This window comes from Citrus clementina, unplaced genomic scaffold (assembly GCF_000493195.1).
Source record: "Citrus clementina cultivar Clemenules unplaced genomic scaffold, Citrus_clementina_v1.0 scaffold_6, whole genome shotgun sequence".
Classification (NCBI taxonomy): Eukaryota; Viridiplantae; Streptophyta; class Magnoliopsida; order Sapindales; family Rutaceae; genus Citrus; species Citrus x clementina.
This window is the reverse complement of record NW_006262139.1, coordinates 24,237,215-24,251,834: the sequence shown is the minus strand read 5'-3', so window position 1 is coordinate 24,251,834 and position 14,620 is coordinate 24,237,215. Positions and strand designations below refer to the sequence as shown.

The 14,620-nt window shown below is 33.6% G+C and overlaps 2 protein-coding genes across 2 annotated transcripts; both read left to right on the top strand.

Moving 5' to 3' along the window:
* Positions 1-721: 721 nt before the first annotated feature.
* Positions 722-3,925, top strand: LOC18038861 (senescence-associated carboxylesterase 101). Its single transcript, XM_006430954.2, has 4 exons — positions 722-1,055; positions 1,200-1,539; positions 2,048-2,623; positions 2,877-3,925. The coding sequence occupies exons 1-4, from the start codon at positions 1,039-1,041 to the stop codon at positions 3,666-3,668; spliced, it is 1,725 nt and encodes a 574-aa protein (XP_006431017.1). The 5' UTR covers positions 722-1,038; the 3' UTR covers positions 3,669-3,925.
* A 9,245-nt stretch (positions 3,926-13,170) lies between these two features.
* Positions 13,171-14,503, top strand: LOC18038860 (peroxidase 31). The gene has a single exon (XM_006430953.2). The coding sequence runs from the start codon at positions 13,345-13,347 to the stop codon at positions 14,326-14,328; it is 984 nt and encodes a 327-aa protein (XP_006431016.1). The 5' UTR covers positions 13,171-13,344; the 3' UTR covers positions 14,329-14,503.
* Positions 14,504-14,620: the final 117 nt, after the last annotated feature.

Here is a 14,620-nt window from a genome sequence, read left to right as displayed (position 1 = left end):
GGTAACCAATTTTGGCCTTCAATTCCATTAACCCAGTCAAAACGAAATTGGCTAACCTGCTGTTAATTAGCATTTGGATTCTCTATCTGCGTCCCACTTGGCACTGTCCTGCTGCTTAAAAATGAAGAAAATAACACCATTGACACTTGGGAAAAAGGATCTTACGAGAACGAATTGCAAGTCTTGTAGTTTTCTTTCACCTACCACTAGGAATATTTGCAACAAATTGGAGTATCATTTATCGCAATCTACCCATCAATATCAAGGTTTTGGTCTGTTATTAATTACTGTCTAGGAGGAAGATGATAACTCAGAATTTTCCTCACAGTACAATACAAAGAGAGAAGTCTATTACCCCATTGACTGACCATGAAATTGTCCCATTTTTGTTCTTCAACAGGAGGAAAGCTTGATTTTTTACATAATCTAAAATCTTGCATCTGGTTTTTTTGTAATTTGATTGATATATTTACTCTCAGAATTTTACAGAAATTCACTTAAATCAAATCTATTAGAACACAGTTTAAAATTTTACCATCAGGAATTTAGATTTTGGTGAGGTCTATTTACTCAACCTGCGTGCCGGTGCTAGCACAGTCCAGTTACTTCAAAATGAATAAAATAACATCTCTTTTTTTTTTTTTTTATTTAACTTTTTGTGAAAGGAAATAAAATAACATTAATTGACCCGTAGTTAAAAAGTCCTTACGAGAATGATTGGGCAAGGCGGCAAAAATGAATTTGCCGAGTCTTGTATTTCCTTCCACTTCTAGTCATTCTCATTCATCGCAGAGACCCATAAACATCAAGGTCCTGATTATTTTTATAAATTATAAGATATTTATTTTACTCCAGGAGTGGTACTGGCAGGGCAATAACTGAGAAGTTTCCTTGACGATCCAACGAAAGAAGTCTATTGGCCCATTGACTTTGCTGTGAAATTGTCACCATTCTTTCTACAAATTGAAGGTTGATTCTTTACGTATTCTAACATCTCGTTGCTGCGTTTCAAAGCAAAGTGGAAAAGTATCGGAGAAGATGAGCCAATTTTCGCTGTCAGTAGAAACTTACATTCTCTTCTTGTTTTGTTACTTTAGCAAATACTTGATACGAAAACCCAACTTGGACTACTCGGAAGAGGGAAAAAAAATCATTTGTTTAATCTTTCTTTTGTTTGTTTATTTTGTTCTTGGTTGCAGATTCAGCAGTGGAATAGAGTTAGCAAATTTGGTGGTGAGTTCTGGTCTTTTGAAACTTTCATGGGATAAAATTTCAGAGCTTTATACAGAATTGAACCAGAGTGAGGAAATCAGATGGAAAGTTTATCAACAGCCACAATCCAATTGTATCATCGTAGCTTTTGTCGTTTCACCCAACCGCACAAAACAGCTTCTTGAAGAGGAAGAGTTGGTTCCATCATCATCTCTTCCTTTCTTCCACTTCTTACGCACCAAAATTGATTCATCTTTCTCCATTAGCAAAGCTGCGGTGACCCTTTTTGACTGTGTCCTTGATCAGCTTTCTAGCTTCAAAGATCGGGTACCTCTCTGTCTTTTTCTTGAACGCTTAAGTTTTTTGCCATTCTTTTACTTTTCCAAAATGGGATAGAACTTAATTCCTGGGAAAAAAATTAGATTGAATGACTGGAAATGGCTAATGTTGACATTAGGCTGTATTTGAACAAGCATTTTGCTCACTCTTGTTCTAACAGAAGATACTATTATCTTTATACCGAATTTGGATACTGCAGTTGAACTTGAACTAAAAGGCTTAGAGCAAATTTTTTATGTGTTGTGTTTTGCTTGAAGTTGAAGTGTTTGATAAACACCTGCTTTTACTCGGCGGCTAATTCTTACCAACTACTCACTCACTTATACAAGACAATTATTAATTTCATTCTATAATAGTCGTAGATTAAAAGCCACAATATCTTATTCCCAAACTTACCTTTAGAAAGAGAAAATTTTTAGTGATAGTAGTGAAGGAGCATATTGCGGCACAGAAAAGTACCTTGGATGAAGTTTCATGAAAATCTGTCTTAATGCAGGTAGGCAATTCGATTTCGATGATTATTACTGGACACTGTCTGGGAGGATCTGTTGCTTCTCTCTTCACTTTATGCCTGCTAAAAAGCATCAATCAACCAGGCACCAAACGCCCTCTCTGCATTACTTTTGGTGCACCCCTTATTGGTGACAAAGGCTTACAACAAGCCATATCACAGAACTTGATGTGGAATTCTGACTTTCTCCATGTTGCTGCAAGCCAAGACTTGGTACCAAGATTTTTCATTTCACCCTACAATCCTAATGCCATGGAAATTGATTCCCAAATTGGCATTTACAAGCCTTTTGGTATATTTCTCTTATGTTCTAAATATGGATGCTCTTCTCTAGAGGACCCTGAAGCAGTGTCTGAAGTATTGGTGGCAATGGATTTAGAAATAGCTAGAAACAAACCCCCTAATGAACAATGGCACATGTTTGATTATGGGGCTGTTGTGAAGCGTCTCATGTCTACCATAAGCTTCAAGGGAATCTCACAGCTCAGTGAAATGATTGAGTGTCCACGTCAGGCAGGGATAGTTTTGCAACTGCAAGCCATTGGACTTAATAGAAGACAGGTAGCCTAATTTTGTTTCAAACCTCTGAATTTAGTTTCTAATGAAAATTACTTTTCTTTCATGCCAAATCATAATCAGATTTTGAAAAAAGAGAGGGGAGTGGAAAAACCTGTGAACAAAATTTAGAAAAAGAAAAAGAAAAAAATACATGTGAAACTGTTTTGTTAGTGATGGAACCTTCCTTTTATTGTGGTTTGGCATGTGTTTTGAAATTCTCCACATGTCTAATTTATGGCTGCCTTCTTGGTGACAGCAAAGCGGTGACAGCAATCCACTGATTGCAAAACTGGAAAAATGTGAAGAGGCTTTTGTTTCAAAAAGGAAGATGGGGTTTGATCCCTCCAAGAAACTGAACAAAAGGAAGGAAGATATGGCCAAGCTTGAATGGTACAAGAAGGTTTCCAAGTCTGAAGACAAGGGCTACTATGACAGTTACAAGAACAGAGGATCAAAAAAGGATTTGCACGTTGTTACATTTAAGAAATCCCTGACCAATTACTGGAAAGAAATGGTTGCTGAAGTGGAGAGAATGCCCCAGAAAGAAGAGGCATCCTTCAGAACCCGGTGGCTATATGGTGGCACAAATTATCGAAGGATGGTTGAACCACTTGACATTGCTGACTACTACAAAGAGAATGGTAAAAAGGACTACAAAGCTAATGGAAGATCTGAGCATTACATAAAGTTGGAGAAATGGCTAGAAGAAGCAGGAAAACCATTGAGCAGTCAAGTTATCACGAGGAAACAAAATGTGTCCGCCAGCCTAACGGAGGATTCTTGCTTTTGGGCACATGTTGAAGAGGCTTTAATCCAATGCGAGTTGCTTAGGAATGGTCAGGAGGAAGAATCAACAAGAAAGAAGCTGATTGAGTTTGAAGAGTATGTAATGGAGCAGATCAAGGAGTATGCAGTATCTCCAGAGATTTTCTTGGGAGGAAGCAGCTTCATGCAATGGTGGAAAGATTATGAACAAATTGTAGGAACCTCCTATAAGTCACAACTCACCGACTTCATGAAGAGCCGCCTTTACCAGCAGTATCATTAGGGATCCTTCATTCTACTTTGAAACTTGATTTGTTGTTGTTATGATTGATGTATCAGGTGGCCCATATCCAGAATGCATTTCTGTCTAGAAATGAACTATTTGATTGTGTTATATGTGTATTCTAAAAATGATCTAGCGAACAACTTCGTCCTGTGTGTATGATATAATGAGCAACGGCGAACATGGCACAATTTTGTAATGCTCAATGTTATTAAAATTATTTATTTGCCCACTGTAGATGCCTTTCGCCATGCCACGGCTGGATGATTCATATATACTAGTTTACTAGTACTAGTAAATATATCATTTGAAAAAAAAAAAAAAACCCCTAGATTATGTCCAATGATTGGTTTTCATATCATTGTTCTAAATATGATTTGTTTTTAACATTTTGACAACTTCACAGCATAAGTTGAACTATTAATCTTACGCTAACTATTGACAACAAAAATATTTAATTAAAAAAAATGTAAAATATCTGTAACAGTCGGAACTGTCCGCATCCATTTTCTTTTTATTAAATAACTAGTATTCTAAAATCCAGAATTTGTGGACCTCATGGATTAACCCCACCCCCCCAACTTTATACTAAACAACCAAAAACCTAACTGAACCACTTCCAGAGACTCTTGAAAACCCATTCTTCAACTAAGGTCTCCAGCCATGCAGGGCTCTGAGTTGATTCCTTGAAGTTCATCGCAGAAATCAAACAACATAATCCTTTCTCCACTCTTCATTTTTTTTTTTTTAATTTTCATTATGATAAATTAATTGTAGCCTTGTTTTTAAATCTCTTAAGTCTTAGGTTAGCAGATGAAAAGAAATGAGCAGATGAAAACATTCAGATAGAGTTCAAGAAGACAAAATCAGCCATTTTCCTGATGAAATATTTCACTACATTCTTTCATTTCTGTCCAAAAGATATGCAGTGGCAACTTGCATCTGTCTTTCAAGATGGAAACTCCTTTGGACTTGGACTGACAAATCTTCGCGTCAGTGACAGACAAACCTCAACCTCGTGCTTAAATGAAAAGTATCGAATAGCTCATAATTTGCCTGACGACACTCTGACTTGGTTTCAGAATTTTCTGAGTAGGGTGCTTCTTTCTAGCCCGGGTGACGTCGACAAGTTTTATCTGAGTTTTCTGAACATCAGAGATTTATCTCTTTTGAAATTCTGGGTTTCTCATGCTATTGAACTTCACCATTCATCTTCATCTGGCGATCATCGAAAACACTTGAAGTTATCAAGCTGAGTGTTGATTTTTTTTTTTTTCGGTGTTCCTCCCTCTGGAAAGGGCTTCCCAAATGTCAAGATTCTTAATCTTGAAGTGTTTTTGTTCGATAGACCTATGACTAAGAATCTTTTTTCTGTGTGTCCTGTGATTGAAGATTTGTCGACAAAGGTATATGCTGTTAACATCGATCCGGCAATCCACTTCACTCTTTCGTCCCCAACTCTGAAGAGGTTAACCTTTCATCTTGTGAATTGGGATCCTCGTGGTTTTAGTGATTTGCACAAAATTATGATCAGGGCTCCAAATGTTGCATATCTCTGGATTTTTACGTGAGAACGTTATGAAAATTTTTGTTTATCAATGTAATTGAGTTGAGGGAAGTTCTAGTGTTACTACATCGTTTGATTGTTTCTTTTTCTCCTTGAAAGGGTCTTGGCATTAATTGTTTATGAGAATTTATTCCCTACACTTGCCAATTTGACTTGTTTGCGAATAGAGATTGGTACCTAAGTTTGAAAGTGCAAATGTTTCCCACCACACTTGATAGTTTACCTAATTTAGAAGTGCTGGTAAGGATTTAATGAATTCTTGAACCAAATTGTATTTAATCTGTTGTTTTTATTATATACATATGTGTATATTTGGCTCTGTATTCAGGACATCAATCTTGATAATACTGGTCATGATATTGAATGGATTGGATCACATTCTATGCCCCATTCTTTATTGTTACATGTCAGGAGATTCAAAATTAGCGGATTTGATGGTGAGAATAAACAAGAAATGGTCAAGTACCTGCTGAAGAACGGTGATCTTTAGTCAGAAAATTTTAAAGTTTGAAAGAGGTTCCAAGACTTGTCAAGTTGAAATCATTGGTTCCTATCATTAAACTGTGACTCGTATACCTTTTTGTCGAAGTAGATGAATTTAAGTTGAGGACATGTTTTCCCGAATGAAATAGCTGTATTTTGTTTTCTCCTTGAAGTTCTGTATTAAATTTAGTGGCATTATGGCTCGGCACTTCGTTTAATTTAATTAAGAAATAATTGTTTCTCCATATTTCGTCAGGCTCATCAAATGTACTCTTCTATATGGAAAGATATTATTTTCCATTGGGTTGAACAAGAGAGTACGTCACTTTGTTGATATGTGGACGTGGATCCTTAGTTCTAAGCTGAAATTTGATTGTTGTTATTATGATTTATGCATCAGATGGAACATATCGATGTGTAGTATGTATTTCAGTCTCAAGATTGCATAGACTTCCAGCGGCATTCACATATGAATGAAATAAGAATTGCATATCATTTGGTCCATTTGATTGTGGTATACATACCAGAAATGGACTGGCCATAATTTCGCCCCCCTATATGCTGAGCTGTTGTACAGATAGTGCAATTCTGTAACGCTCATAAATGATACTAAAATTAAGTACTATGCAGAAGTTGCTCTCCATGCCTTCTAAATCATTACTCGTATAGCCACTAGGCTTTAGAACCCAAGTCTCGCAATTGTTAGGTCTTGGGTTCTAGCCCCCACAATGTATTGTGGTGTTAATTTCTTTCTTCAATTTGAGTGAAAACAGTCCTCTCCTTTTTGAAATGTGAGTGGAGTGAACGTTCCTCGAATATTAGAGAGAGTTAAAATTTAGGTTGTACTATATAAGATTTATAAATTAGTCACAGTAATTTGTCAGATTGTAAATATCAGTATACTAATCTCATTAAATATGAGTTGTAATTTGAACATTAGTCTCATGTAATTTAAAAAAAAAAAATTATTACTCGTATATATCAACACTACTGTAAATATGTCATTCAAGAAAACACCGCATTATGTTCAAATTAATGTTCCCCAGGTTGCTTGTGTCCGAATATTTTAATGGGAAATTATCTTCCGTCTACCCATTTTTTCACTATTTTTTTAAAAATACACAAATCTTTTTTTTTACTGGAATTCACCTGAAGTTAACATTTTTTTCATTGATCCACTCTCGTTACAACATCATTAGAACTTTACTAACATCATAAGGGTAAAATTGTTATTTTACAACGACACATTAGTGGAAATGTGCAAAATAATATAACTTCAAGTGGAGTTTAGTAAAAATAAAAAATAAACAATTGTGTATTTTTAAAAAAATACAAAAAAACAGGTTCGGTGGATAATTTATCTTATACATTTGAAGGTAAAAAAGTCATTACATAATATATGTTAGTTTCTTAACGGTCTTCAAATGAAAGTAGAAAAGTGAAAAAAAAAAATGTAACTTCATATGGATTCATTCCAAAAAAAAAAAAATTTGTGTATTTTAAAAAAAAAGTTAAAAAAAAACAGATAAACGGTAGATAATTTTCTTATTTTAATTGTAAATTCAAGCTGTGAGTGTATAGACAGAATAGGAATAATGAGCTGTTGATATTGAAATAGACTTGAACCCAAGAGCCAACAACTGGCCTTCATCTTGGAATGGGACCATCGTGCATGTGCAATTAAAACACAGCCTCCTAACACCTAATAATCTTTTGCTTATTTTGGTCATTGTTTTAGCTGTTTACTGATAGATATTGGGTTGTTTTTTTTTTTTTTTGTGGAATTTAGGCACTTCAATATTGCTGTCAGTCATCACTTTGGCTAAAACCCGGTATTTTTGTTTATATGCACAATTACATTTAAAAGATCTTTCACCGACACATTTCTTTCCAACAAGATTGATTACACACTTCCAGGAAAGAATATTATTAACCAGTAAAGCTAATATAATCCACAGGACAATATTGATTGCTTTTGAAACAATCATTTCAAGAGTGCATGCAATTAATGCATTTTTTGATTTAATAGATGGGATTTTAGTTCACTAATCAAAACTTTAAGAACATCAAGGACCTGTCTATGGTACAGATTCTGTAACAAACATCTCCCGTCATCCCACCATCCGATTTTCTATTGTTCAGTTTCTCACTCCACATCCAACCACATCCAACGGCTGATGCTGCAGTCTGTACCTTACAGATTCTGTAAGCTAGTCGAGTCCGAACATCAATTATCTATCTATCGACGCTGTTGAGTTTCTGAAGGGTGATATGATTCTACTTGAAAATAAAAGCTAAACGTGTTTCCCCCACCTTCCACTCTTTTCAAATGTTCCTTCTTTTTACTTTTTATTTTTTATTTTTTGACTGGCAGCAGTTCGTTCGTGGCTATGAATCTTTGAAGACCGCTCCGCTGCTATAATTTGTTTCTTTCATGCAATCCTTTTGTTTGAATTTCTTTTTTTTTTCTTTTTCTTTTTCAAATCACTTTTAAATATTACATAAATCAAAACCAAACATTTTCCAATCATAAAATATATGAGATTAAAATCTCAAAAATGTTTTTTTTTTTTCCGAGGGGCAGAAGAGCCACCCAAATCTCAACATAGTTTCAACTTCCAACCTTAATTATCAAATCGTATTCCAAAAAAATAAAAATAAAAGATAAATCTTTTGTATTTTGTTTAAGATAAATGATCATTTAGTTTCTATATTTTGATTTAAATGTCCATTTAATTCTTATATTTTAAAACATACATTAAGACATTCATATGGAGTATGGATAAATATGTTACATTGTGGCCCTTACTTTTTCTTGACTTTTACAATAATACTAATTAGATAATATTCTTGACATTAATTAGTTTATTTAAAAAAAATTAATTAGTATATTAATCAATAATTATTTATCAGAAATTAACTAATAAATATCAATATAAAATAACTAGTACTTTTTATACTTGTGAGATAATCTCACTAATAATTATTCATAAATAAAATAACACCAGCCAACTTAAAGTAATGTTTATTAATATCATTATAACAATCTTACTAATGATTATTCTATAAACAAAACTAATTTACCAAATTAATCTTAAAATTAAAATAATAACATAAAAATTCATGTATTATTAAAAAAATGTTACTTTTAAAGATTAATTTGATAAATTAATATTTTTCCTTTTCATTAATATCTGAAGAATGTTGTTGCATGAGTGTTATTAAAAAAAAATTGAAAGTGAGAGTGTAATATATTTAATTATGAAAATATTTTGAAATATTTTTTAAATACAATGATAAAATGGACAATTAAATCAAGATATTAATGCTAAACAAATATTTATTATTTTGTTTATTAAATCACCGAGAAGAATGATGGGACCCATGAATGTAACGCGTTGAAGAATTCATAGGAGGGAAGTGGGAAACCACAACATGATACCTCATTGTGAGTGTCGAAATATGCGCCAAAGAAACCGTTTCTTTCAAGCTTTTTATATTTAAATAATTTTAAGGCTAAGACAGTAAGACTATCATGCACTAGATTTATTATAGATCGCATGTAATTAAGATATTTTAAAAAATATAGACCACTGGATTGATGCTTCATACAATCAGCGGCTGGAAGTTATCTTAAAATACAATTGAGAGTTTGTGGGTGACTGGCAGCAACGGTATGTGGTGACCCAGTTGGAACGAGAAAGTCAATGTACTGCTCTAAGAAATTAGTTACTGTTGCTTCTCTTTCTCTTTCAAAAATGAAAAACATGTCATGGACAATCTTTCGAGTAAAATTCTAATTACAATTTTAATTATATTTACAATTTATAATTTCACTTGCAATTTCTTACCATTAAAATTACAATTACAATAACTTCATATAAATTTTTATTATTAATTCCGAATTCAATTTTAAAACAACCATTACAACTTTAATTTCAATTGTAATTCCAATCACAATACTTACAATTTATTTAATAACAATTACAATAGCAACAGCAATATCAGAATTGAAGTTGTAACAATAAATAGAATAGCAGTTGTAATTACAATCGCAATTACAATCACAATTATAATTGTATTATTAATTATAATTAACACTACAAATACAGTTGTAATTCTACAAAAATAATTACAACAGCGATAACAATTACAATTACAACTTCCACTACATCGATAATTATAATTCTAATAGCAATTACAGTTCCTATCACAATTACAATTCCAATTACAATTATAATTACAATTACAATTCTAAATTTCCAATCACAATGTCAACGACATTTACCATTTCAGTTCAGTGGCAATTACAACTATTGACAATTTGTATTAAAATAATAATTACAATTCCTATTACAATTGCAATCACGGATTTTTTCTATAATACTATATGATTTTTTATATAATGGGAGTATAACTCTTTTTTCTTATTTTAATTTGTAAAAAAAAGTATTATAGAAAAAAATCATATATATAACAATGCTAAGTAAGGTTCAACAATTCAATTGTTATATAAATTAAGAAATAATATTCACGCTAATATTAATTTAGAGCGTAAAGATTTTATATCACCTTTAAGGCATCCTCATTAACACCACTTTGATTTCAATACTATATCACATGTAATATGACCATTTAATACATACATGACATGTCTGTTTTAATTTTATATAACCATGAATTGTATGTTGATTCTTCAAAACACATACACAAATGACATAACATAATTTGCTTGTAGTATGGATGATTCTAAAATTTCTCCTTTATCCCACTCTGCATTCTCATGGTTCACATGGTCCAAACTATATTTTTCTATTGATTTCAATTCAGCTATCATCCACTTAAAAAAAAAAAATCACTTAGAAAATTTTTAATTTGAATTAGGATTGTATTAGTGTAAGTTGTGACTTGAAAAATATTACTTAGAAGATATGAAAACAAATTTGTGGAATTTAATCATTAAATAATTTAATAATTAGAGAACTAAATTTAATCCTACTTGGATATATAATATTATAATAGTTAATTCTAATTAACATTGTATTTAAGAAAATCATGTCATGGTATTATATTTATCTTGAATTAAACATACTAAAAATACAAGTATTGGGAGAGTTTCTTACTAAACTTGTGGCTTAATGTCAAGTAGTTGAGACAACAAGAGAGCAGCTACAATACTTGTGACATGGGGTAAAATTAGTTGGACTATTAACGAGCAGCGGTTGAGACAATAAGAGACACTAACTACAAAACTTGTGACAAGAGTAAACGACTTGGAACACTTGCACACAAACAAGGATGGTTGTGAATTCAACCAGAACGATCGGTTACTTTACGATCATTATTGCACACATGTAACGGTTGTGTTGGCTGCATGTAACGAAGCATGCATACACGAGATGCACATTAGGCAGACCCTTTTTTCAATTCTTGTTATTACTATTGTTAATTATTTTCATTAAAAAAATCCAATTATAAAACGTCCTATATAATATAACCGTCTGATGATGACTTTAGGGGCCCACGTTACCTTCATCGCCTCCATTTCCAGTTTGCTCCAACCATATACACTGTATTTTTTTTTTAACATTTTTTTTTCAAGATTATTGAATTACATTTTGAACTCCACGCGGAAATTGAATATGCAATTTATCTTGTGAAATTATCAAATTAGTCCCCATAATTTGTCTACGTAATAGATAAGTTCATAGGTTTTACCACTTCTGATATCCATTTTTGCCGTCTATCATGGGTGGGCAATATCCGTTTCAATTTTATTTAATTTTTATTTCATTTGAATATTCAACACCAAAGAAATAATAAGAAAAATCAAAATCTTTAGACTTTTGAATTTATTTTTTTAAAGAAAAATTAAGTTTATTTCAATCGATGATATTTTTTCTCTCAAATATAATTAGGAGTGGATAAATTTTGGCTCGATTTATTTAAAAAAAATCAAATCAATATTTTTCTCTTTTTTAAAAAATTTTTTTTTTGCCACTTTCAAAATCTCAAACTGAACTAAAAACCAATGCTTGAAACAACAAATCCTTCCGATTCAAGGTAAACATTTTTTTTCCATTGCTAGTCATATTAATTACTATCATCTAACTTTGTTATTACAAATAATATTTACACATTTTTATTATTTTTTTCCTTTTTTTTATAAATAGAATAAGTTCCAAATATTTTTCTATTATGACAAAATTTCCCCTCAAATGACTTATCTCTTGCTATAGAATTAGTTCATACTCTGTAGTCCCAATAGTAGCAGCAGTAGGGATGGCAATTTAATCTCGGACCCGGACAAACCCGGATAATTCAGACCCGGACAAACCCGGATAATTCGGACCGGATTTAACCTGTACTGGATTAAAATAAATCCGGTATCCGAATATAATTTTGCCAACCCAGATGTTTCCGGGTTCTCATAAACACACATATGCAGAACCCATGCCTAGATATTCTTATTTTAGCATTATGTTTTAATTATTTTTTTGATATAAAAAGGGGGAAAAAAAGTTGATGCCATAATTCCTAGTTCCCACTTTCATAGCCGCCTAAGTCATTCTTCTCCCATCTCTTCACCTCTTCTCTTCTCTTCATCAAATCATCATTTTCGTCTCTCTTCAGTTCTTCTCTTCATCAAATCATTGTTGTTACTCGCCATTGCTTCGCATCGCTGTTTTCATGTTCATCATCATCATCAGCCTCCATTTGTCCATCGCGATTTCGGTTTTGGTTGTTGTTCATCCACCCTTTGGGAATCGTACTCGCGGTTGCAACATGTTCATCATCATCATATCATCAGCAGCTGTTGTTCAATGCTTCAACTGACGCCGATCGTTGAAGTTTGTGAACTAAATCCGTGGATTGCGATTTTGAATTGTAGACATGGATTTGTATTTTGTGAATGTTATGTCATGGATCTATATTTGTAAATGATTTATTGCTTTAAAATTAAAAATATGTATTTGTAATAGATTTGTGTAGAATATGGTTTTGTACATTTGTAAAGTGTATTTAATTTTTTTTTTTATTTGTATGTGATTCGAGTTGAAAACCCGTAATCCAAAAACTTGGATTATTCCGGGTTTAACCCGTATCGAACCCGGTGTCATAAAAACCAGGTTTAAATCCGAATCCGTTACAACATTTTGGTATCCGAGTCTGGAACCGGGAAGGCCAAACCCGGACCCAGATTTTACTATCCCTGCAGTAGGGACGAATTTGAGACAAATTCGATATATCTGGGACCGATTTGTTATTTTTATAAACCACAATGACGAATTTGATAATTACTAATTTTATTATAACCCAAACGTAGCCTTAATCTTTATTCAAACAACCCACATTAACGTGGGCCCCTATTCTTACAGTAATAGAGCCGACGACCCCGTGATTGGTGTTGATTGATAAACGTCTCTCCTCTTTCTCACTGTCTTACACTAAGAGAGCACTAGTAAAATAAGTGCTCTTTTTTTTTTGTTTCTTCCTCAGTGAAACTTAAACCCTCCACATCTACCGCCACTCTTCTGAAAGTGCTTATTTTTAAGCCCCAAAAGCACTTCTTTAGCTGTCCTTTTGAGCTTCAGCAAGCAGCCAGCACCCCTCTCAACACCAGAAATGACAAAACCTCAGCAAGCTCTCTGCATTCTCATCTTCTCATTCTCATTTCTTGTAAACCTCGCAGAATCTAGACTCAGCATCGACTACTACTCAAAATCATGCCCAAGATTCAACCAAATCATGCAAGATACAATCACCAACAAGCAAATCACAAGCCCCACCACCGCCGCTGCCACCCTCCGCCTCTTCTTCCACGACTGTCTCCTCAACGGCTGCGACTCCTCCATCCTCATAACCTCAACCCCCTTCAACAAGGCCGAGCGTGATGCTGACATCAATCTCTCCCTCCCCGGCGACGCATTTGACGTCATCACCCGTGCGAAGACAGCCCTTGAGCTTCAGTGTCCCAACACTGTCTCCTGCTCCGACATCCTCGCCGTTGCCACTCGTGATCTGGTCACAATGGTGGGTGGCCCGTATTACAATGTCTATTTGGGCCGTAAAGATGTGAGGGTCTCAAAAGCCGCTGATGTTGAAGGGAACCTTCCAAAGCCAACCATGCCCATGTCACAGATTATTGATATATTTGCAAAAAGAAAATTTTCAGTTCAAGAAATGGTGGCTCTGAGTGGTGCTCACACTATTGGATTCTCTCATTGCAACGAATTTAGTGGTAATATTTATAATTACAGCAGGATACCTCACTATGATGCTCATTATAATCCAAGATTTGCCGAGGCTTTGCAGAAGGCTTGCGCTGATTATCAAAAGAACCCTACTTTGTCTGTGTTCAATGATATTATGAGTCCCAACAAGTTTGATAACTTGTACTATCAAAATCTGCCTAAAGGGTTGGGGCTTTTGGAGTCAGATCATGGGTTGTTTAATGATCCAAGAACAAAGCCTTATGTGGAGCTTTATGCGAGAGATCAAAATGAGTTCTTTAAGGCTTTTGCTAGAGCTATGGAGAAGCTTAGTCTTTATGGTATTAAGACTGGAAGAAGAGGAGAGATTAGGCGCAGGTGTGATGCTTTTAACTAAAAACATTAAAAAATATTCGAGGTTGTGGAGTTGTTTTTCATTGTTGTGATTTGTGGTAAAGTTGCATTGAGGAATAGAAAATGATTTTGGTTTAAATTCTTTGTTCTTTCGGCTGTGAGGATCTGATAATTATGTATACATGTTTGTACCATTTATCATGTCAAGGATAATTATACATGTTCATTTATTCTGTGTTTCTTGGTTCGTTTAATCTTCTTCTTGTTCTTTAGCAATGACCATTTTTGTTTTTGTTAATTGTTCTCATCTGGGTTCTGTGCCTCATCTTATTTTG